Source organism: Trichosurus vulpecula, chromosome 6 (assembly GCF_011100635.1).
Source record: "Trichosurus vulpecula isolate mTriVul1 chromosome 6, mTriVul1.pri, whole genome shotgun sequence".
Lineage (NCBI taxonomy): Eukaryota > Metazoa > Chordata > Mammalia > Diprotodontia > Phalangeridae > Trichosurus > Trichosurus vulpecula.
Genome location: NC_050578.1, coordinates 62,744,507 through 62,770,579, shown reverse-complemented (window position 1 = coordinate 62,770,579; position 26,073 = coordinate 62,744,507). Strand labels below are relative to the sequence as shown.

The 26,073-nt window shown below is 36.2% G+C and overlaps 1 protein-coding gene across 1 annotated transcript in view; it reads left to right on the top strand.

Moving 5' to 3' along the window:
* STPG2 (sperm tail PG-rich repeat containing 2) overlaps positions 1 to 26,073 on the top strand; it is a 655,681-nt gene that overhangs the window by 22,867 nt on the left and 606,741 nt on the right. Inside the window, exons 4-5 of the mRNA XM_036765397.1 lie at positions 126 to 290; positions 21,511 to 21,623. Coding sequence (XP_036621292.1) covers positions 126 to 290; positions 21,511 to 21,623 — 278 coding nt within the window. The remainder of the gene's footprint in view (positions 1 to 125; positions 291 to 21,510; positions 21,624 to 26,073) is intronic.

Below are 26,073 nucleotides of genomic sequence, written 5' to 3'. Positions count from 1 at the left end.
TTTTGAATTCTGAAGGTTGTTCTTGGTCTTACAGTAGATTTTAGTAGATTTTGTTCTTCAGAACCCATATTGTCTGCCATTTATTTTGTTTATTTACCACATTAATTTTAAAATCATTTTTACAGAAAACTTCAAAAAGATATAAAATCTTCAGAAGTGTGGATGTACCTTCCATTCCTTCCCCTGGACAGTCACATGGTTATTATATAAAAGATGATGGCTCTGTATTAAAACAAAGTCCACCTCTTGTTGATAAAACACTGGGTCCAGCATTCTACAAACCATTGTTTGTAAGTATTTTACAGAACATTTTAAGTGTTTAGTCCAAAGGTTACATAGAGATTTATTTACTATTTAATGCAGAAAGTAAATTATATGTGAGTAATAAAGTAACTTTAGTGAATATTGAGAATTTAAATACTGATCTAATCTATACTTTTGGTTAAATTACTGATTCAAGCATTTGTTATTGTTCATTTGTCAGTTGTGTCTGACTCTTCATGACCCTATCAGTGCATGCTGGTCCCTTCTCTTCTCCACCATCTCCTGAAGTCTCTTCAATCTCATGTTCATTACTTCCATAGACATCCCATCCTCTATCCATCCCATCCTCTGCCATCCCCTTCTCCTTTTGCTTCAGTCTTTCCCAACACCAGGGTCTTTTCCAATGAGACCTGTCTTCTCATTATGTGGGCAAAGTATTTAAACTTCAGCTTTAAGTATTTGTCTTTCCAGTGAGTAGTCTAAATAAATTTCTTTAAATATGGACTGATTTAATCTCCTTCTTGTCCAACAGATTCTCAAAAGTCTTCTCCAGCACCACAATTTGAAAGAGTTGCTTCTGTGGCACTCAGCTTTCTTTATAGTCCAACTATCACAGCCGTACATTACTACTGGAAAACCATAGCTTTGACCATATGGACCTTTGCCAGTAAGGTGATGTCTCTAATTTTTAGTATGCTGGCAAGATTTGTCATAGCTTTCTATCCTAGGAGCAGTTTAGTTTTATGGCTGCAGGCATTGTCTACAGTGATCTTTGAGCCCAAGAATTTAAAATTGGATGTTGCTTCCATTTCTTTTCCCTCTGTTTGCCAGGAAGTGATGGGACCAGTTGCCAAGAACTTAGTTTGTTTCATGTTAATCTTTAATCCAGTTTTTACACTCTCCTCTTTCACTGTCATCAAGAAGCTTCATAATTCTTCACTTTCTGCCAGCAGAGTGGTATCATCTGCATATATGAGATTATTGATATTTCTCCCAGCAACCTTATTTCCAGCTTTGGATTTGTCCAGCCTGGCATTTCACATGATGTACTTTGCATACAAGTTAAATAAATAAGGTGACCATATACAGCCTTGTCATATTCCTTTCCCAATCTTAAACCAATTAGTTGTTCCGTGGTTGGTTCTGTTGATTCTCAGCCTACATGCAGGCTTCTCAGGAGACAAGTAAGTTGATCTGGTACTCTCATCTCTTTGAGGACTTGCCATATTTTGTTGTGATCCACTCAGTCAAAGGCTTAAGTGTAGTCAGTGAAGCAGAAGTAGATGTTTTCTCTGGAACTCCCTTGCTTTCTCCATAATCCACTTAATGTTGGCAATTTGGTCTCTAGTTCCTTTGCCTCTGTGAAAACCAGCCTGCACTTCTGTAATTCTCAGTTCATATATTGCTGAAGCCTAGCTTGCACAATCTTAAGGTGGTATGTGAATTGAGTGCAATTTTTTTTGGTAATTTGAACATTCTTTGGCATTGCCCTTCTTTAGGATTGGGACATAAACTGATCTTTTCCAATCTAGTTTGTATTTTGTGTTTTCAAATTTGCTGGCACATTGAGTAAAGCACTTTAATAGCATCATCTTTTAAGATTTTAAATAGCCCAACTGGAATTCCATCATCTCCACTAGCCTTATTATTAGAAATGTTTCCCAAGTGCCATTTGATTCCATTCTTGGGACGTCCGACTCTAGATCAGTAACCACACCTTCGCAGTTATCAGTAATGTTAAGATCTTTCTTGCATAGTTCTGTATATTCTTGCCACCTCTTCTTAATCTCCTTTGCTTCTGTGAAGTCCATACCATTTTTGTCTTTTATTATGCCTATTTTCACATGAAATGTTCCCTTGATACCTCTAATTTTCTTGAAGAGGTCCCTTGTATTCCCATTCTGTTGCCTTCTATTTCTTTGCATTGCTCATTCTTGTATTTCCCATTCTATCATTGTCTTCTATTTCTTTGCATTACTTAAGAAAATATTATCTCTCCTTGATATTTTTTTGGAATTCTGCTTTCATTTGGGCATATCTTTCCCTTTCATTTTTTCCTTTGTTTCCTTCTTTCCTCATCTATTTGTAAAGCCTCATCAGACAGCCATTTTGTTTTCTTGCTCTTTTTTTTTGCTTCTATTTTTGTTCCTGCCACCTGTACAATATTGTTATAATTCTTCAAGACACTCCATCTACCAGACGTAATTCCTTAAATTTATTCATCACTTCCACTTCATATTTATAAGGGATCTATCTCACCCTATAGGGAAATAGGAGGGGAGGAGATTAAGTAAGGGGGGAGGAGACTGACAGAAAGGAGGGCAAATTGGGAGAGGCAGTGGACAGAAACAAAACACTGGTGAGGAGTGAAAGTATAAAAGGAGAGAGAAGACAGGAGGAAAAATAGGATGGAGGGAAATACACAGTTAGTAATCATAACTGTGAATATGAATGGAATGAATTCTCCCATAAAATGGAGGTGAATAACAGAGTGGATGGAAAACAGAATCCTACAATATGTTGTTTATGAGAAACACACTTGAAGCAGAGAGAGACAGACAGGGTAAAGGTAAGGGGCTGGAGCAGAATCTATTATGCTTCACTCAAAGTAAAAAAAAATCCTCAATAATTAGGAAGGTCAAAGCTAATGATTCCACAAGACATCAAGAAACAGCAAGAAAAAGTCAAGAGAATGAAAAAGATGAAAATAAAATATTGGAGAAACAACTGACCTGGAGAATAGATCAAAGAGAGATAATTTAAGAATTATTGGACTACCTGATGGCCGTGATCACATAAAGAGCCTAGACATCATATTTTAAAAAATTATCAAGGAAAACTGTCCTGATGTCTTAGATCAAGAGGTTAAGTAGAAATTGAAAGAATCTATTGAACACCTCCTGAAAGAGAACCCAAAATGAAAACTCCCAGGAACATTATTGCAGAAGTATCAGGTCAAAGGGAAAAGACTTCAAGCATTCAGAAAGAAACAATTCAAATATTATGGAGCCACAGTTAGAATCATACAAGATTTAGTGGGTTCCACATTGAAGGATTGGAGGGCTTGGTATATTTTCCACAAGGCAAAGAAGCTAGGATTACAATTAAAACCCAGCAATAGTGAGCATATTCCTTCCAGGGAAAATGGATATTTAATGAAATAGAGGACTTTAAAACATTTCTGATGAAAAGACCAGAGCTGAATAGAAAATTTGACATTCAAACACAGGATTCAAGAGAAGAAGAAAAAGGTAAACATGAAAGAGTAATCATAAGGAACACAATAAAGTTAAACTTCCTAAGAACTTTATCATTATTGTGATAATTAAAAAGGGTTTGCACAGGGAAGGCATGAGTGTGAATTTATTGTGTTGGAATAATCTACAAAAAACCCCAAAGGGGTGAGATAGAAGGATGCACTGGGAGAAGGGAGAAGTAAAATGGAGAAACTTTTCTCACATAAAAGAGACATGTAAGGAAGAGCATTTATAGTGGAAGTGAAAATGGGGTGAGATATAGCAGGCAACACTTGAACCTCACTCATCAGAATTGGTTCAAAGAAGGAAGAATATGTGCATATGTATATATATGTATATGTAGATATGGCTATATAGATGTAATATATATGTATATGTGTATACACACACAGACACACACACACAGACACACACACACACACACGTGTACGTGCCCAATTGTTTATAGAAATGTAACTTATTTAATAGAGAAATGGGAAGGGAAGGGTATAGGAGTAATGGGGAGATGTTAAAGGGCAAGTAGATTAAAGGGAAGTGGTTGTTAGAAGCAAAGTAGACTTTTTAGGAGGGATAGGATAAAAAGAGAGAGAAATAAACAAAAGACAATGGTATGGAAAAATAATTGGGGGCAAAGCCAAGATGGTGGACTGAAAACAGGGACTTCCTTGAGCTCTCCCCCAAATCCCTCCAAACACCTGTAAAAATGACTCTAAACAAATTCTAGAGCTACAGAACCCATGAAATGACAGAATGAAACAAATCTCCAGCCCAAGATGGCCTGGATGGTCACTGGGAAGGGTCTATTACACCATGCTTGGAGCAGAGTACAGCCCAGTATGGGCTGTGCCAGGACAGACCAGGAAAGAGCAGACAGAATGGAGCAGGCCTCAGGGCCCTGAATCACTGAGCTGTGGTGGTTTCCAGATTTCTCAACCCACAAATGCCAAAGACAACTTAGCAGGTCAGAAGGGAAACTCTGTTGGACCTGGGTGAGAGAAGGGCATGGCCTGGCCCCAGCTCTGGGGCAGTGGAGGTGGCTGAAGCAGCAGCAGTGGTGGCACAGTGGCAGTAGAACCAGCGGCTGCTTCTTGGAGCTCCAGGCTCGCAGATGGTAAGGGGAGTCAAGTGGCTGATCAGAGTGGGAGTGCAGGGATCTCTTTTTTAAAAATTTAATTTAAATTAATTTATTTAAATAAATAAAATAAAAAATGAATTAATTTATTTAAAGACAACATTAATTTATTTAAAAAGGATCTGATGTTTTAGTTAATGCTTAATTGCTTTAATGCTTAATTGTGTGACCTAATGCTTAATATGCTTTAGGAGTGCAATGAAGCTACTAAAAAAAGAAAGAAAAGGGTATTAAGAGAAATATGGTATTTAGATTATGGGAAAGTCATAATCTAAATATTGCCACAATGTGGGTGCATTTAAAAAAATTTATTTTTATTTTTTTTTTTTACAAATGAGTGTTTTCTAGAGTAGTAAACAGGATGGTGAACTCAGGCTTGCAAAGTGACAATAAAGAATAGTTAAAAGAATATAGGATGTTTATAGTTTGGAAAGGAGAGACATTTTACCTAATTTCAAATGTTTAAAGGATTGTCACTTAGAGGAAGAAATAGATCTGTTGTGTATTGTTCCAGAGGTCAGCACTAGGCCAATATTGATGGAAATTGAAGACAGGAAGATATCAATTCAATTTTATAAAGACCTTTTGCAACAACTGGAACTGTCCAACAATGGAGTAAATTATCGCTGGGTCCTGAGAAAGTAAACTCACTTTCTATTTTTTTCTTTTAATTTTTTTCTTTTTTTATTAGATTTTTTTTTATTTTTAGTTTACAACACTCAGTTCCACAGGTTTTTGAGTTCCAAATTTTCTTTCCTTCCTTCCGCTCCCACCTCCTCCCCAAGATGGCATGGAATCTGATATATGTTTTACATATACCTTCTCATTAAATTATTTACACAACAGTTAAGTTGTAAAGAATGATTATGACCAATGGAATGAATCATGAGAAAGAAGATACAAAACCAAAAAAGAAGAGAAAAAGAGCAAATAGTTTGCCTCAATCTGCATTCAGACTCTGTAATTCTTTCTCTGGATGTAGATAGCTCTTTCCATCATGAGTCCTTTGGATCTGTCTTTGAACTTTGTATTGCTGAGAAGAGCCAAGTCTACCAAAGTTCGTCATCACGGAAGCAATATGTCTGTGGTTGTGTACAATGTTCTCCTGGTTCTGCTCCCCTCACTCAGCATCATATCATGTAGGTCTTTCCAGGTTATTATGAAGTCTGTATGTTCCCCATTTATTATAGAGTGCAGGGATCTCTTTGCTGGCACTGAGACAGGATTCTCTTGCTTTGCCCTGCTTGGATCTGGGTCGCAGTTCTGGTTGGTGGTGCTGGAGTGAGGAGGAGTACTGGGGTAGCAGAGCTTGTGATGGCTGTGGAGAGAGAGTCCTCCTGGTAGGTAAACAGCAGAAAAGAGTGGTTGAGATTGCTCATAGACCAGAGCACAGGCCAGGAGAGGAGTAAACACCTCTCATTGGATCATTCCACCTCAGAAGAACTGAAAATTTATAGGTGCCTAGAAGTAGCTCAGAAAACTGCACCCTGAAGCTTGGGACAGAGCATTCTCCACTCTGGAAGCAGAGTTCTACCTTGGCAAAGAGCTAAAAAGTCAAGTAATTGGCTGGGAAAATGAGCAGACAGCATAAAAAACCTCATACTATAGAATCTTACATTGGTGACAAAGAAGATCTAAACATACAGCCAGAAAAAGACAACAAAGTCAAAGATCCTACATCAGAAGCCTCCAAGAGGAGCAGCTAAGTGGTGCAGCGAGTAGCGCACTGGCCCTGGAGTCAAGAAGACCTGAGTTCAAATCTGGCCTCAGACACTTGAAACACATACTAGCTGTGTGACCTTGGGCAAGTCACTTAACCCCAATTGCTCTGCCTTCCTCCCTCCAAAAAAAAGCCTCCAAGAAAAGTATGAATTGGTCTCAGGTCATGGAAGAGCTCAAAAAGGATTTGGAAAATCAAGTAAGAGAAGTAAAGGAAAAATTGGGAAGAGAAATGAGAGTGATGCAAGAAAATAATGAAAAACAAGTCAACAGCTTGCTAAAGGAGACCCAAAAAATACTGAAGAAAATAACACCTAAAAAAAAGACTAACCCAAATGTCAAAAGAGTTCCAAAAAGCCAATGACGAGAAGAATGCCTTAAAAAGCAGAATTGACCAAATGGAAAAGGAGGTCCAAAAGGTCACTGAAGAAAATAATTCCTTAAAAAATTAGAATGGAGCAAGTGGAAGCTAGTGACTTTATGAGAAATCAAGAAAGAATGAAAAAATAGAAGACAGTGTGAAATATCTCATTGGAAAAACCACTGACCTGGAGAATAGATCCTGGAGAGATAGTTTAAAAATTATTGGAATACCTGAAAGCCAAAAAAAAGAGCCTAGACAACTTTCAAGAAATTATCAAGGAAAACTGCTCTGATATTCTAGAACCAGAGGGTAAAATAGAAATTGAAAGAATCCACCGATCACCTCTTGAAAAAAGATCCCAAAAAGAAAACTCCCATGAATATCATAGTCAAATTTCAGAGTTCCCAGGTCAAGGAGAAAATATTGCTAGCAGCCAGAAAGAAACAATTTGAGTATTGTGGAAACACAATCAGAATAATACAAGATCTAGCGGCTTCTAAATTAAGGGATTGAAAGGTTGGAATATGATATTCCAGAGGTCAAAGGAGCTAGAATTAAAACCAAGAATCACCTACGCAGCAAAACTGAGTATAATACTTCAGGGCAAAAATGTATTTTCAATGAAATAGAGGACTTTCAAGCATTCTTGATGAAAGAGCAGAGCTGAATAGAAAATCTGACTTTAAGTACAAGAATCAAGAGAAGCATGAAAAGGTAAGCAGGAAAGAGAAATCATAAGGGACTTACTAAAGTCAAACTGTTTACATTCCTGCATCAAAAGATGGTATTTGTAACTCATGAAACCTTTCTCAGTATTAGGGTAGTTGAAAGGAATATACATATATACATACATACATGAATACATACTGAAACAGTAAGGCAATAATAACAATATAGATGATAATTGTCAAAATGCCTATGTAGTTCTGTATCACAAAGGATGAGAAACTCTCCATAAAGAAGTCAAATGTTCAGCTCCCAAAGCCAGTCAACCCACTTTATCATAACAAAGGAACTTAAAACACCATATCACAGCATGGAAACTTGCCATCCCAAAACCTCTCTGACCCCCTTCTGGGGTGTTCCCCCAAACAAACTCACAGTACAGCTAAGTCAGCCTGTTCAGCTCTAACAATCATGAGGGCAGCCATAAGCAGCCACCAGCAGCCATAACCTCTCTCTCTGTCTCTCTCAGCATTTTCTGTGACATAATTTCCTTTTTTCTGTCAGGAAGCTCCTCCCACCACATGTGTCTTAGGCTTCCTGTGACATAAGCAGGTCACATGGCCTATTAATGGGTGGGAAAGAACTTCAAATCTAATTGCTACTACACATACATATGTACATACATACATATATGTATAGACAGAGGGCACAGGGTGAGTTTAATATGAAGGGATGATATCTGAAAAAATAAAATTAAGGAGCGAGAGAGGAATATATTAGGAGAAGGAGAAAGGGAGAAATAGATTGGGGTGAATTATCTCACATATAAAAGGCAAGAAAAAGCTGTTATAATGGAAGGGAAGAAGGGTAGGTGAAAGGGAATGAATGAACCTTACTCTTATTGGACTTGGCCTAAGGAGGGAATAACACACACACTCAACTGTGTATTTTACCCTACATGAAAGTAGTGGGGAGGGAAGGGGATAAAGGGAGGTGATAGAAGGGAGGGCAGATTGGGGGAAGGGGTAGTTAAAAGCAAACACTTTGGAAAAGGGACAGGGTCAAAGTAGAAAATTGAATAAATGGGGTACAGGATAGGATGGAGGGAAGTATAGTTAGTCTTTCATAACATGATTATTATGGAAGTGTTTTGCATAATAATACATGTATAACCTATATTGAATTGCTTGACTTATCAAGGAAGGTGGGTGGGGAGGGAAGAAGGGAGAGAATTTGGAAGTCAAAGTCCTAAAAACAAATGTTGAAAATTGTTTTTACATGCAACTGGGAAATAAGGCATACAAACAATGGAGTATAGAAATCTATCTTGCCCTACAAGAAAGTAAGGGGGAAGGGGATAAGCGTGGGGAGTGAGGTGATAGAAGGGAGGGAAGGCTGGGGAAAGGGGCAGTCAGAATTCATGCCATCTTGGGGTGGGAGGGTGGGTAGACATGGGGAGAAAATTTGTAACTCAAAATCTTGTGGAAATAAGTGTTGAAAACTAAAAATAAATAAATTAATGAAAAAGAAATACACAGTAATCATAACTGTGAATGTGAATGCAATGAGCTTACCCATAAAATCAAAGCAAATAGCAGAACAGATTAGAAACCAGAATCCAACAATATTTTGTTTATGAGAGGCAAATTTAAATTTAAAATGTAAAGATCAACTGATTCCAATATGAAATAAATTATTTGCAAAAATAGGTAAAGAAGAGATCCTACCAAATTCCTTTTATGAAACAAATATGATACTGATACCTAGACCAGGAAGAGTAAAAACAGAAAAAGAAAATTATAGACCAGTTTCATTGGTCAATGAATATGGATGTAAAAACCCTAAATAAAATACTTTAAAAGATTACAACAATATATTACAAAGTTTATGCATTATGATCAAGTAGGATTTATACCAGGAATTCAGGGATGGTTTGACATAAGGAAAACTATTAACATAAATTATTATATCAATAATAAAAGGAAAAAAAAACAGATTATATCAATAGATGCAGAAAAAGCTTTTGATGAAGTTCAACACTTGTTTTTATTACAAACACTTGAAAGAATTGGTAGAAATGGGGTTTTACTTAAACTGATAAAATATTTATCTAAAACCATCAGCAAGCATTATTTGTTATGGGGATAAACTAGAAGCCTTCCCAGTAAGATTAGGTGTGAAACGAGAATGCCCATTGTCACCAATATTATTCAGTATTGTATTGGAAATCCTAGCAATAGCAATAAGAGAAGAAAAAGAAATAGAAGGAATCAGAATAGGGAATGAGGTAATAAAACTCTGTTTTTGCAGAGTATATGATGGTGTACTTGGAAAATCCCAAAGACTCAACTGAAAAGTTAGTTGAAATAACATTTTAGCAAAATAGCAGGATATAAAGCAAATCCACATAAATCATCATTCCTATATGCCACAAACAAATCCCTGCAAGAAGAGATAGTTAAAAAATACCACATTTACAATATCGCTAGGCAGTATAAAATACCTGGGAGTATATTTGCCAAAACAAAATTATATATAAATTTTTTTATACAAATAAAAATAAGATTTTAAATAATTGGAAAAATATTAATTGTTCGTGGGTAGGCAGGGCCAACATAAAAAAATGACTATTTTACCCAAACTAATTTATTTATTTAATGTCATCCCAATTAAATTACCCAAAATATTTTTAATGAATTAGAAAAATAAAATTCATTTGGAAAAATAGAAAGTCAAGAATATCAAAGGAAATAATGAAAAAAAAGGTAAAGGAAGAAGTTTTAGTAATATCAGATCTTAAACTACATTATAAGGTAGTAATTATCAAAACTGTCTGGTACTGGCTAAGAAATAGAATGGTAGATCAAAGGAATAGAGTAGACATACGATTTACAGCAGCAAATAAACATAATAACATTCTGTTTGACAAGTGTAAAGACTTAAGATTTTGAGATAAGAATTCGTTGGTAAAAATAGCTGGGAAAATTGGAAAGCAGTATGGCGGAAACTGAGCGTAGACCAGTAGCTTACACCATTCACCAAGATAAGGTAATTAGAAGAACATAGAATATATTACTTATCAGACTTATGGATAGGTGAACAATTTATGAATAAACAAGAGATAGAGAGCAAAACTAGGTGTAAAATGTATCATTTTGATTACATTAAATTAAAAAGTTTTTGTACAAATAAATGTAGCCAAGATCAGAAAGAAAGTAGAAAATTGGGGGAAAATGTATAGACAGTTTATCAGTTAAAGTTCTCACGTATAAATATATATAAAGAACTTTATCAAATCTCTAAGAATATGAGTCATTCCTCAACTGATAAAAGTGAAAGGATATAACAGGTAATTTTCCAAAGAAGAAATCAAAACAATTTATAGAAATATGAAAAAAAATATTCTAAATCATTGTTGATTAGAGAAATGCAAATTAAAAGAACCTTGAGATACCATTTTACACCCACTAGATTGGCTAAAATGAAAGAAGGGGAATGTGACAAGTACTGGAGGAGATGCGGAAAAATTGGGACACTAATTCATTGTTGGTAGAATTGTGAACTGATCCAACCATTTTGGAGAGCAATCTGAAATTATACCCAAAGAGTTATTAAACTACCTATAGAATTCCCTTTGACCCAGCAATACCACTACTTGGTCTATTTCTTAAGATAATTAGGGAAAAAGGGAAAGAACCTATATGTTCTAAAATGTTTATATAGCAGCTCTTTTTGTGATAGCATAGAACTGGAAAATGCAGAGATACCCATCATCTGGGGAATGGCTGAACAAGTTGTGGTATATGATAGTGATGGAATGCTACTATGCTATAAGAAATGATGAGGTCAGTGATTATTAAAAAAAAACATGTAAAGATTTGCACGAAGTAATGAAGAGGGAAATGAGAAAAACCAAGAGAACATTGTATGCAGTAAAAGTAATATTGTTTTAAGAATAACTTTGAGTGAATAAATTATTTTGACTATTATAAATATACAAATTATATACAAAGGATGTATAAAAAGGATGCTATTTGCATCCAAAGAAAGAACTGATAAATAGAAGTATGTATAGAATAATTTTACACGTATATGTATATATATGTATACACACACACACACACACACACACACATACCCTTTGACCTAGCAAAGCACTACTAGGTCTGTATTATAAAGAGATCAAAGAAAAAGGAAAAGGACCTATACATACAAAAATATTTATGGCAGCTCTTTTTGTGGTGACAAAGAATTGGAAATTGAGGAGAAGCTTATCAGTCGAGGAATGGTTAAATAAGTTGTGGCATGTTATTGTGAGGAAGTACTGTTGTATTATAAGAAATGATGGGAAGTGTTTGCCTTTTGAGTGCCTGTGGGAGGGGTGCAAGGGAGGGAGAGAATTTGGAACTCAAAATTCAAAAAGGAAAAAAATGCTATAAATAAATAATAAAGTGTTAAGTAAAAGAAATGATGAGAGGGGTAGTTTCAGAAAAACATGGCAAAACCTATGTGAACTGATGCAAAAAGAAGTGAAAAGAACCTGGAGATCATTGTGCGTAGTAACAGCAGTGCTGTAATGATAATGAACTGTGAAAGACTTGGCTACTCTCATCAATACAATGATCCAATACAATTCCAAAGGAATCATGATGAAAAAAAATGCTGTCCAACTCTAGACAGAGAACTGTTGAACTCTGCAAATTAAAGTATAATTTTCTTTCTTTACTTTTTTTACTTCATTTTTTTCCAATATGGCTAATATGGCAATATGTTTTGCATGATTTCACATTTCATAATTTGATACATTGTTCTCCTCAGTAGGTGGGGGATGTTAGGAGGGAGGGAGGGAGAGAAGCTGGAACTCAAAATTAAGAAAAAAATGTTAAAAATAAATAATAAAATTAAAAGGGAAAGTTTCAATTAGCTGTTGTCTTTTCATCTCTATTCCAGCAAAGCAGAAACATATAGTATGTACCTTTCATGCTCAACTATAAATTTTATGTGAGGGGAAACAGAATAAGAGTAAGAGAATAATTTAAAGCATATTAACGAAATTAATCATAAATGAATGCCTGATAGTGGTTAATCATGTTTTAGGGGTGCAGTTAGATTATTTCTGGCAACAGTACAATTTGAGTGCCTTTTTTATTAAAGGAGAAGAAAAGGTATGCTAAAGCCAGGCTCTAAGCTTTGCATTATTGATGATCTAGCAAAGGAGACTGAGTGGCAAGACAGGTAGGAGGATATCTCAAGGAGAGTGGTATCAGGAAAACTCATGGAATAGAGTATTCAGGATCAACTCTGAGAGGTTAAAAAAGCTGACAACTGAAAAAACATCATTGGATTTGGCAATTAAGAGATCATTGACAACTTTGGAGAGAGCAGTTTCAGTTGAATGATGAAGTTGGAAGCCAGATTACAAAATGATTAAGAAGAGAGGATGAGTAAGTAAGGGACAAAAAGTTTGGACTAGAAATTTACCTATGAAGGGGAGGAGCCAAACAGGAAATGGTAGGGTCAAATAAGAGTGTTTTTTTAAGAGATAGAGAATGTTTATTGGCAGCAGAGAATGAGTGTGTGTGTGTGTGTGAGTGAGTGAGTGAGAGAGAGAGAGAGAGAGAGAGAGAGAGAGAGAGAGATGTGGGATTAATCTGCCAGAGTATATTGGAAGGATGGGATCAAGGTTACAAGTGTATGTCTTGGCCTTGGCAAATCAGAGACAGAGTAAAGAAGGAAGAAAATAGAGAATGACATCACGGGATTTTGAGACACAGAATGGGGTAGAAAAAAATAAATTCCATTCAAAATGGCTACTAAAGCTATAAAATATTTGGAAGTATATCTGCTAAGATTCACCTAGGGACTATATATGAATCCAAGTATGAAAAACTGCAGAAATAAAGATAGAACTAAATAATTAGAGAAACATTGATTGTTCATGGTTAGGTTGAGCCATATAATAAAAATGACAGTCTAAATTTATGTTTAGCATATTGTACCATTCAAACTCCTGAATAATATTTTTTAGTGTTAGAACAAATAGTGAAATTCACATGGAGGAACAAAATGTTAAAAATTTCAAGGGTAATAACAAAAATAGTGGGAATAAAGTCTTTCAGTAATACCTCAAACTACTTTCAAGAAGTAATCAATAAAATGAGTCAATTGTAGTTTTAAAAAAAGGTCAACCAGTGAAACAGATTATGATTACAATATACACAAAACAAGCATAGTAGCATAGCATTCAGCAAACTCAACCCAGTTGCTGGAGGAAGGGCTCACTATTTGACATAAACTGCTGGAAAAATCAGATGTCTGTCTGGAAGAACTTAGGTTAGGCCAACATTTTGTGCTATACAACAAGTTAAGTTCCAAATGGATACATGAGCTATATATACACACAAAGTGACATCACAAACAATTATAGTGTCAAGGCAGAAATTAGTTTTCAGTCTATGGGGAGAGGAAGAGTTGATGACTCGATAAGTAATAGAGATGATCATAAAAGATAAAACTGACAATTTTGATTTAATAAAATTAAAAATTTTTTGCATAAATTTCATGTACTAAAAATGAGAATGGAAACAAGTAACATGGAAAAATCTTTGAATGCATTTCTCTGATGTAAGTCTCACCTCTAAAGTATGTAGAGAACTGATTTAAATTTGTAAAATTAAAAGCCATTCTCCAGTGGATAAATGGTCAAAGGTATTAACAGGTATTTTTCAAAGGAAGAAATTCAAGCTTACAACATGCATATGAAAAAATGCTAAAAGTCACTAAGAATTAAAGAAATTTGAATTAAAGCAGCTTTGAGATTCTACCTCCTCTGAGACTGCAAGGATGACAAAAGAGAAATATGACAAAAGTTGGATGGGCTGTGTGAACACAGGTACTGAATACTATGTTGGTTGAACTGTGAATTGATCCAGCCATTTTGGAAAGACAACTACACCTATAAAATTACATTGAGGAATAGCTAAACAAAATGTAATGAATATTTTATGCCATAAAACAGGACTAAATGGATAATTTTAGAGGAAACTGGGAAGCCTCATATGAACTAAGTGATGCAGAGTGAAGAGAGCACAAATAGGAGAACAATTTATACAGCATTACAGAGAAAAACAACTTTGAATGACTTTAGAACTCCAGTCAGTGCAATGATAAATCATGTGTTCAAAAGGATTAAGATGAAAGACACCACTCACTTATTGACTGAGAGATCATGAACTTCAGATGTAGAGAGAGACATATATTTTCTGACATAGGAGTTTATTTTGTGGGACTTATGCAGCAATCTATTAGAGGCTTCTATTCATTCATTTGTTCTTTTATCTATTTATCAAAATTGCTCAATGGGGAGGGTGAGAGAGACAGATTATTATTTTTTAAAAAGAATATTATTATACCACACTTATTTCAAGATAATTTACTACTGTGCAGTGGTAGTGCTCCTAATTAAAACTCAAGCACTGAGTCATACTGCCAAAGAGGAATGGTGAAAATCCACTCTATCTTTGTGTTACTAAGAGATAAGTATTTCAGTGCATTGCTTAAATCAGCTATTGATATTGCTGTTATCAGTAGTGAATGGAAGGGAAATACTGAATATTTTTTTTTAAAGCAATTTATTTATTTAACATATTTGGTTTTCAGCATTGATTTTCACAACATTTTGAATTACAAATTTTCTCCCCATTTCTACCCTCCCCCCCAATCCAAGATGGCTTATATTCTGGTTGCCCTGTTCCCCAGTCAGCCCTCCCCTCTATCACACCCCTCCCCTCTCATCCCCTTTTCCCTTCCTTTCTTGTAGGGCAAGATAAATTTCTACGCCCCATTGCCTGTCTTATTTTTTAGTTGCATACAAAAACTTTTTTTGTTTTTGAACATCTGATTTTAAAACTTTGAGTTCCAAATTCTCTTCCCTCTTCCCTTCCCACCCACCCTCCCTAAGAAGTTGAGCAATTCAACCTAGGCCACACATGTATTATTATGTATAACCCTTCCACAATACTCATGTTGTGAAAGGCTAACTACATTTTGCTCCTTCCCAACCCATCCCACTTTATTGAATTTTCTCCCTTGACCCTGTCCCCTTTCCAAAGTGTTTGTTTTGATTACCTCCACCCCCATCTGCCTTCCCCTCCATCATCCCCCCGGCCTTTTATTATTTTTTTTTTATCTTCCTCCCTCTTCTTTCCTGTGGGGTAAGATACCCAACTGAGTATGTATGGTATTCCCTCCTCAGGCCAAATCTGATGAGAGCAAGGTTCACTCATTCCCCCCTCACCTGCCCTCTCCCCTCCTCCCATAGAACTGCTTCCTCTTGCCACCTTTATGCGAGATAATCCACCCCATTCTATCTCTCCCTATCTCCCTCTCTCAGTATGTTACTCTCTCATCCCTTAATTTCATTTTATTTCTTTTAGCTATCTTCCCTTCATCTTCAACTCACCCTGTGTCTGCTCTCTCTCTTTTACATATATATATATAAACACACACATATATATATATACACACATACATACTCATACATACATATACACATAGATATATACATACATACACATTCACTTATATATATACATAAACATATATATGTATATATGTATATGTGTATATATATATATATATATATATATATATATATATATATATATATGCATATTCCCTTCAACTACCCTAATACTGAGGTCTCATGAATCATACTCATCATCTTTCCATGTAGGAATGTAAACAAAACAGTTCAACTTTAGTAAGTCCCTTGCAATTTCCGTTTCTTGATTACCTTTTCATGCTTCTCTTGATTCTTGTGTTTGAAAGTCAAATCTTCTATTCAGTTCTGGTCTTTTCACTGAGAAAGCTTGAAAGTCCTCTATTTTATTGAAACTCCATATTTTGCCTTGGAACATGATACTCAGTTTTGCTGGGTAGGTGATTCTAGGTTTTAATCCTAGCTCCATTGACCTCCGGAATATCGCATTCCAAGCCCTTCGATCTCTTAATGTAGAAGCTGCCAGATCTTGGGTTATTCTGATTGGGTTTCCACAATACTCAAATTGTTTCTTTCTGGCTGCTTGCAGTATTTTCTCCTTGATCTGGGAGCTCTGGAATTTGGCAACAATATTCCTAGGAGATTTCTTTTTGGGATCTATTTGAGGAGGCGATCGATGGATTCTTGAAATTTCTATTTTGCCCTGTGGATCTAGAATATCAGGGCAGTTCTCCTTGATAATTTCCTGAAAGATGGTATCTAGGCTCTTTTTTTGATCATGGCTTTCAGGTAGTCCAATAATTTTTAAATTATCTCTCCTGGATCTATTTTCCAGGTCAGTGGTTTTTCCAAGGAGATATTTCACATTGTCTTCCATTTTTTCATTCCTCTGGTTCTGTTTTATAATATCTTGATTTCTCATAAAGTCACTAGCTTCCACTTGCTCCAATCTAATTTTTAAAGTAGTATTTTCTTCAGTGGTCTTTTGGACCTCCTTTTCCATTTGGCTAATTCTGCCTTTCAAGGCATTCTTCTCCTCATTGGCTTTTTGGAGCTCTTTTGCCATTTGAGTTAGTTTGTTTTTTAAGGTGTTGTTTTCTTCAGTGTATTTTTCAGTATTTTTTTGGGTCTCCTTTAGCAAGTCATTGACTTGTTTTTCATGGTTTTCTCGCATCCTTCTCATTTCTCTTCCCAATTTTTCCTCTACCTCTCTAACTTGCTTTTCCAAATCCTTTTTGAGTTCTTCTATGGCCTGGGGCCAGTTCATGTTTTTCTTGGAGGCTTTGGTTGTAGGCTCTATGACTTTGTTGTCTTCTTTAGGCTGTATGTTTTGGTCTTCTTTGTCACCAAAGAAAGAATGCAAAGTCTGAGACTGAATCTGGGCGCGTTTTCGCTGCCTGGCCATATTCCCAACCAACTAACTTGACCCTTAAGTTTTTCAGTGGGGTATGACTGCTTGTAGACTAACGAGTTCTATGTTCTACGTTTGGGGGGGAGGTGCCAGCTCTGTCAGAGCCGCACTCCTCCTTCCCCAAGGACCCCCAGTCCAGACTGGGCTTAGATCATCAGCAGGCTGTTGCACTCCTGCTCTGATCCGCCACTTAATTCCTCCCACCAGGTGGGCCTGGAGCCGGAAGTAACAACAGCTGTAGCTGCCCCACCTCCGCTGCCCCCTGGGGCTGGAAGCCGAACCGGGAACTCCTTCTACTCCCGCAGCTTTTCCCACTAACCTTCTCCGCAGTCTTTGGTGTTTGTGGGTCGAGGGGTCTCGTAGCTGCCGCAGCTCACATATTCAGGGTGCTAGGGCCCCCTCCGCCCGGCTTCTGTTCTGGATGGTCCACGCCGCTCAGGCTGGGCTCTGCTCCTCTCCGTTCACAGCTCCCAGCTCCCAGCTCCGTGTGGAATAGACCTCACCCAGAGACCATCCAGGCTGTCCTGGGCTGGAGCCCTGCTTCCCTCTGCTGTTCTGTGGGTTCTGCCGTTCTAGAATTGGTTCAGAGCCATTTTTATAGGTTTTTGGAGGGACTCGGGTACGGAGCTCACTCTAGTCCGTGCTTACCAGCCGCCATCTTGGCTCCGCCCCCAATACTGAATATTTTAAAAAGTATTAAAAATAATGTGCCAGTTGCACATTTCTCAAAGTGGGCACCATTTATATTTTTACACTTGTATTGCTAAGACATTGGCTGTATAAAAAAATTAAAAAGATGTAGGGTAGGGGAGAAGAGGGAGTTCCCAGTGAATGGCCTTTTTTAGTAAATTTGAAGGCAAAGTCTTCTACTGAAAAGGTGGGTGGAAGAGATGGGGTGTGAGACTTGAGAATATCTTACAGGGAATACAAAAGAGAATCAATTAGGGAGGAATAAAAGGATTGCCTTGCTATAGTGAGGGCCCAGTTTGTAGTGAATCCTGTCAGAGGGCTGAATGACAGCATCATTCAGCAGCATTTGAGTAGGAGCAGAGGAAAAGGATGATAGGAAAAATCTACAGATGTGGCAGCCTTAGTTTAAATATTAGAATTCAATTCAGTTCCGCTTAGCAAATACGTCTTGAAAACCTATCATGTACCAGGCATTGTGCTAGATATTGCACTTTAAAATGTGTCACATGAACATATTTATGTGGTAGAAGCAGTCTTGCATCAGAGGATAAGTACAAGAGCATTTAGTGAATCAGATGCTAAATTTTCATTCAGCTTAATTTGTAAATAAGAATGCTGTACATTTACATTTATTGTCTTATAAGAAACTTTTATTTAAAACTTTGAGGTTTTTTTTTGTTTGTATCAGCCTAGAGAAATATCCCAAATCTGTGTTTCATTGGATGATTTTAAAGTTTGGAATGCCATTGGAGTTCTGACACTGATATATTTACCGAAGATGCCATTTAAAGAATTAAGTATATGTTGCCACACTGAAAAGCAGTCCATTAGTTGCTGAATTAATGCACTCTAGGACTTTCAATTCTTCACACAAAATCTGTTTTCAATCCTAATTATCCATACTATAGGAAAAAAGGTTCCACGGCACCTTCTTCGTTCATTTGATTGTCAAAAGGAGTAGCTGTTAGTAATTCTTCAAATTATATTAATTGTTCACTTATAATAATGCAACCCCTTGCTGAGTGTGCTTTAATTAAATCACTTTATTTGCTAATGACTTACCAAGTTGACGGTGATCTTGAAGCTGATTTTGACAACATTTCTTGGCATAAAGAGATTGGTGATTTAGAGTTATTAAGATTGCATCGATTTATTTTTCATTTTATGTTAGGATTTTTGAAAGGCCTTAATATTATAGATAGGATATTTTACTTTTGAAAAATATGAGCTCATGAGTTAAGCAGGAGTAAACTTATTTTGTTTTCAGCTCATCCTGTTTTAAAATTGTTTAAAAAGAGGAATTATTTTGTGTACATGTATTGGACTTGAAAATTATTAAGAGTCTTAAAACCTTGAACTCACCATCAAGTGAGTAGACATATAATTTGGCTTTTTTCTGTCTTTATAGCATGTGGAAGCTTCTGGCACATTGGCTCCTTGAAAGTTTCTCCTGGCTGAAAAAAAAGTATTTGTAGCCAGTTACTTTGATAAAGGTTTTGTTTCAAAGATATATAAGGAACTGATTCAAATGTGTAAGAATAAGAGCCATTCTCCGGTTGATAAGGGGTCAAGTGATATAAATAAGCAGTTCTCTAGAGAAGAAATCAAAGATGTCTCTAGTCGAAAAAAATCTTCCAGATCACTAATAATTAGAGAAATGTAAAATGTAAAAGCCACTCTGAAGTTCTATCTCACACTTATCAAACTGCCAAGGATGGCAAAAGAGGAAAATGACAAGTGTTGCAAAGGGTTGTGGGAAAAGAGACACTCTACTTTTGATGGAGCTGTGAATTGGTTCAGTCATTCTGAAAAGCAATTTGAAATTATACCCCCCCAAATTACTACATTATGCCTATCCTTTGACCTCAAAATACTAAGCTGATGCCCCAAAGAGATTAAGAAGATAAGAGAAGGTCCTATATGTTTGGGATATTTATAGCAGCCCTTTTTGTGGGGGCAAAAATACTGGAAACCAAGGAGGTGCCCATCAATTAGAGAAATGCTAAATAACTAATTGTATATGAATGTAAGGGGATACCTTAGTGTTGTTAAGAGATTATTAAAGAGATGGTTTTAGAGAACCCTGGCAAGATTTGTATGAATTGATACAGAATGAGGTGAGTATAACCAGGAGAAAAATTTATGCAATAACAACATTGCAAAACCAAACAATTTTGAAAGACTTTGAAAGAACAATGAACAACCATGATTCCAGAGGCCTGATGATGAAGAATACTAGCCATCTCCTGCCAGATATGACAGAAAACTATGCAGAATAAGACACATATTTTTGGATCTGGCCAACTGTATTGGTAATTATGAAGGGCTTTTAGCACTTAATAAAGTTCCCTTGAACAGTTTGGCCTTTATTTCCTTGATTAAATTAGGAGTCCTTGATGACCTCCTTGTCTCAAGGGAAAGCCTAGTTTACATGGGTTTGAATGACATGTTTGTGACATCAGAGGCTTTTAGACCACGTGGGTTTAAGTCGAATTTTTGTAATGCTTTTAGGTCACTTGGGTGAGTCGCATGTGTGACTCACCTCTGACCCTGAACAAGATATATATAAACCCAGAGGTGGCATTCTCCCTTGGGGCTCTGAGCCACAGGAGGAGTGGCCCATGACTCTGGGCCAGCATTGTTATGAGCTCCCCAGCTCATGAACCCAGATGTTGATGCCTTCTTGGTAACTGAATTGTGATTTGGTCTGTTTATATTGTGTATGTTTGTAAGTTGTTTGTATTTGCTCAGAAGTTCAGGTTGCTGGCTTTTCCTCCTGAGCTAAGTGAATTTATATGTATATGTTAGATTAAAGTAAGATTGTTACCCCCTTAACGTTGCTTTCCTTAGTAAAACAGATCAAAAGAATCTGTGCTGGCAGCATTCTTGTTGTTGGGATTGTGTTGGTCTTTCACTTCTACAACAGCTGCTAGCTGAATTGTTTGCAACACCAAAATAGGAATTTATTTTGCTTGACTATGGATATTTATTATAGGGGTTTTGTTTCTTTTTTCCTTTTGGTGGGGGAAGGGAAGAGAAAAAAAGAGAGAGAGAAAAAATAAATGCTTGATATTTGAAAAAAAATGAACTAAAAATGTTTCTTGAAGTTAAGCACACAAAAAAGAAAGTTAGCACTTTCAAAATAGCTTGGTGATCAGTATTCATTCAAAACCAGAGCTCATAAGCCATTACCAATGTTTACTTGTACTAAACCAACCAAAGCATCATTATTTCAAAGGAAAAGATGCTTAATCAAACAGCATAGAAAATTAAGTGACAAAGAAAGATCTCCTGAGTACATATGCAGTCAGTTAGAAAACAAATATTTCTTAAGTGCTGACTGTGTGGTAGGTATTGGGCATATATACCTCTAAATGAAATGTGAAATAATTTTGAATTTTAAAGAATTGATACTTATTCATATTTCAGATTTTAATTTTCTACCAATTTGGGTGAAGGAAAGACTTTACTTATGTGTGATTGAACAGTCTTTATTTTATTTTTTAGGATGCTTCTGATTCAACTTTGAAATACAAAGGAGTACATTTTGGCAACCAGTCAGGGAGACGAGATTTACCAGTACTGGAAGGGCCTGGGCCTGGGGACTATGATATACTTCAGTAAGTAAGCTAGAACAATAATTTCAGCTTAGCTCTTTATTATAGAATGCCAATAATCTAGCTTCTTGGTTGTTCAGTTATGAAACAAATCATGGAAGTCAAATGACTCATGAAAGGGAAATAGAGCCCTTTTGAGAATAAAATGAGGGAATTTGAAAGATCTATTTTTGGTCATTAGAAGAACATTAGAAATGGGAATTAAAAAATTTAAAGTTATATTTGGTTGTGTGATTGAGTGATGTTAAGTTTGATATTCTGGGAAATCAACACATTAAAGAAATTAAAAGAGTACTTGGACTTAGGGATTGCTGAAGAGTTGCATAGAATCTTCACTTTCCCTCCATGTTAGAAATGCATAGCATCATCTTTTGGAGGAATTCAATTTATTAGCTAGTCTCCTTTTGGCAGACAGACTTGTGCTAGGTTGTACAGTTGGTTGCAGCAGAGCAAGCCTTAGTTAAAACAAAGGTCACAAGAAAGAATAAATTAAGGAAAAAGGCAAAATTAATAGGTTTATACTATACTATTTATGTATCATATCAGTCCTAACTTGGCCTTACAAAGAGCTATTGAGTTGGGGAAATGGGAAATGGGTAAGAGTAAAAGCATTGACTCTGGTGATTGTATTTCTTAGCAGAATTTTACTGATAAAAAGTAGTTGCAAAAACAAGAGGAACAAGAGTCCAGTAACCATCTCAGTAAGCAGATACTTGACTCCATTGACCTGGGGAGGGTGGAAGATCAAGGGAACAAGCATTTATTCAGTGCCTACATGTGCCAGGCTCTGTGTTAAGTGCTTTACACATATCTCATTTGAGCCTAACTACAGATCTGGGAGGTAGGTGCTATTGTAACCCCTATTTTATCATTTAGGAAACTGAGGCAGACAGGGGTTAAGCGACTTGCCCAGGGTCACATGGCCCCTAAGTGTCCAAGGCTGGAATTGAATTTCAGTTTTTCTGACTCCAAACTCAGCTCTCTATCCACTGTGCTGCCTAGCTGTAGACATGGAAGCTAGGAGCAGCAGAGGTTTAGGATATAAGTTAATTTGTGAAGCATTGCAAAGAAGAAGGATGCAAGATTATAAGTAGGCAAGCAGCTCTGAACCCTGAAGATCTGTATTTCAATCCTGCCCCTAATACTGTTTGATCCTGGGCCAGTCATTTAATCACTTAGTGCTTTAGGGGGTTTTCTAAGACTGTAACTTCCAATTCTTAGCTATCACAAAAAGTGCTGCTACAAATATATTGGAGTATATGGGGATTTTTTTCTTCTTATAGATGGCTTAGTCGGGATATACATCTAGCAATGAAGTCTCTGGTTCAAAGGGTATGGACATTTTAGTCACTTTATTTTCGTAGTTCCAGATTGTTTTCCAAAATGGTTGTATCATTTCACAGCTTCACTAACAATAAGTTACCATTTTTTGTTATTTTTGCCAATTTATAGGGTTTTAGGTGAAATCTGAGGGTTGTTTTGATTTTCATTTCTCTTATTTTTAGTGATCTGGAGCATTTTTCATGTGGTTGTGAATACTTTGCAGTTGTTTGAGAGCCGTTTATGCATACTCCATCATTTATTTATGGAGAATAGTTATTTGTCTTCTGTATATTTATTGTTTATATATTTTAAGTACCAAATCCTTATCAGAGAAATTTAATACACTGATTTTTGTGACTCCTTTACTAAGCTGTTGACTTGTTTTTCATGATTTTCTTGCATCACTCTCATTTCTCTTCCCAGTTTTTCCTCTACCTCTCTTACTTGATTTCCAAAATCCTTTTTGAGCTCTTTCATAGCCTGAGTCCAATTCATATTTTTCTTGGAGGCTTTGGATGCTGGAGCTTTGACTTTGTTGTCTTCTTCTGAGCGTGTGTTTTGATCTTCCTTGTCACTATAGTAACTTTAAATAGAGGTTTTTTTTTTTAAAGTTTGCCACACAGTGGCCACTGGATTGGAAAAGATCAATGTATGTTCCAATCCTAAAGAAGGGTAATGCCAAGGAATGTTTAAATTATCAAGCAATTACATCCATTTCAGCAAGTTACCAGCAGTGCAGGCTGGTTTTCAGAGAGGCAGGGGAGCTAGAGACCAAATTGCCAACATTTGCTGGATTATGGAGAAAAGCAGGTGTTCCAGAAAATCATCTACTTTTGCTTCATGTATTATACTAAAGCCTTTGACTGTGTGGATCTCAACAAAATGAGATAAATCCTCAAAGAGAAGAGAGTACCAGATCATCTTACTTGTCTTCTGAGGAACCTGTATGTAGGCTAAAAAGCGACAGTTAGATTTGAACATTGAACACCTGGAGTATAACAAGGCCGTATATGGTCACATTATTTATTTAACTTGTACGCAGAAATGCCAGGCTGGATGAATCCAAAGCCAGAAATAAGGTTTCTGGGAGAAATATCAACAATCTCAGATATGTCAATGATACTACTCCAAGTGTAGAAAGTGAAGAAGAATTAAGAAGCCTATTGGTGAGGGTCAAAGAGGAGTATATAAAAGCTGGCTTGAAGCTTATTGTCAAAAAACTAAGGTCTTGGCAACTGGTTCATCACCTTCTGGCAAATAGAGGCAGAAGAAATGGAAGCAGTGTCAGATTTTATATTCATGAGGTCATGAAGAGTTGGACATGACTGAATGACTGAACAATAGCAACAACAATGTCCACACTTGTTTCCTATACCTGTATTGTGCCCTTAATTCTGATTATGATCTTTTTTACTTATCTATCTAGCCCTCTGCCCAGCCAGTATCACTTTGGGAATTGGATTTGCGTTTATCCTGACACTTTAAAATATTATTTTTATTTTCAGTTCCAAATTCTTTCCCTTCCTCAACCCTCTCCCCCACCCACTGAGAAAGCAAGAAATACGATATACATTATACATATAAGGTCATATACATATATTTCCATATCAGGCATGTTATTAAAAAAAGCAAGAAAAATTTGTTATAGTCTGCACTTTGAGTCCATCAGTTCTCTCTTTGGAAGTGGACAGCATTTTTTTTTATCATGAATCTTCTGGAATTGACATAGATCGTTGTATTGATCAGAATCACTGAGCCATTGTTGACATTGTTACAATATCGCTGTTTTTATGTACAGAGTTCTGGTTCTGCTCGTTTCACTTTGCATCAGTTCATAAAAGTTTCACCAGGTTTTTCTGGAACCTCTCCCTTCATCATTTCTTACAGCACAATCACAATCATTTGTCACAACTTATTCAGCCATTCCCCAAGTGATGTATCCTAGTACTTCCTATTGCTTCTTACCCACTCTTCCACTTGTGCTTCCAGATCTGCTTCTGCTGCCCTGCTGTGGTCAGGTCTTGTGTCTGCCTCATTTGGCTTCCTTGAAGGTGTCATCTCTCATCTCCCTACTTTTTGATACTTCTTGTCTCAATAATTTAGGCTAGAAAACACAATACAGGATCAGATCTGAGATCTGGCACTCTGTGGAGCAGAAGGGAGAAATGTCAGGCTCTCAGAGAAAATAGGACTTATGGTACCCTTACAAACTAAATATCTGTCTGTAGGAAATAAAATGAAAACCAGCTATCATTTAATGTTGAGCTGTAGTATTTAAGATCTGTTGAAATAATATCAACTTAGAACAGAGAATTATAACAATAAGAATTTACAGGTAGACTTTTATCACTTTTCCTGTTTTCTGTTTACAGCTTGCCTTGTTTTCAGTGGTGGTTTGTTGTGACTGTTGAGTCAAGTCATATTTCCTCTCTAGGTCTCAGTTTACTCCTATAAAATGAGAAGGATGAACTAGGTGGCCTTTGAGGGCCCTTCTAACTCTCAGTCTATGATCCTGTGAATAGAGTATAGTCTTTGAAAGTCTTTGTGCTTGAGGAATGATTATATGTGGCAAGGATGATTTTTATTACTAATATATAACCTCTTGAATGTCAATCCTGCTATTTAAATAATTCCCACCTGTTATATTTATTAGAATAGGTCATTTGTAAGAGTGGCTAATTTTATATTTAATATATTTATTATATTTATATTTAATATTTGTAATAGTGGCTAATGGAAACAGGTCAGTTTTTTTGTTTTCATATTATTTCGAAGTGTTTCTCTTAAATCTTCTCTTTTTCCTTTTCAAATTTAAATTTTATGAAGGTTGTTATCCCATATAGCTTTAGCAATGGTTGAAATACTATGAGTCTAGAAGACCTGATGTAGTATTACATCTAGTAATTCTAGGAATCTGGGACAGTGGGTAAATCATTAGTCTCTTTGGTAAAACAATAACAAAACAAATGTCTGATTGCTTTAGACTTCAGTGGCTAGCTTTGGAGTTTTAAATCTGGGGTATTATAAATTCTTAGTGCAGTTTTAAGCTACATACAGAAAGGTAAAATAAATAGGCTCTATTTCTCATAGGCTTTTAATTTCATACAGGACATAAAATTTCTTCTAGTGG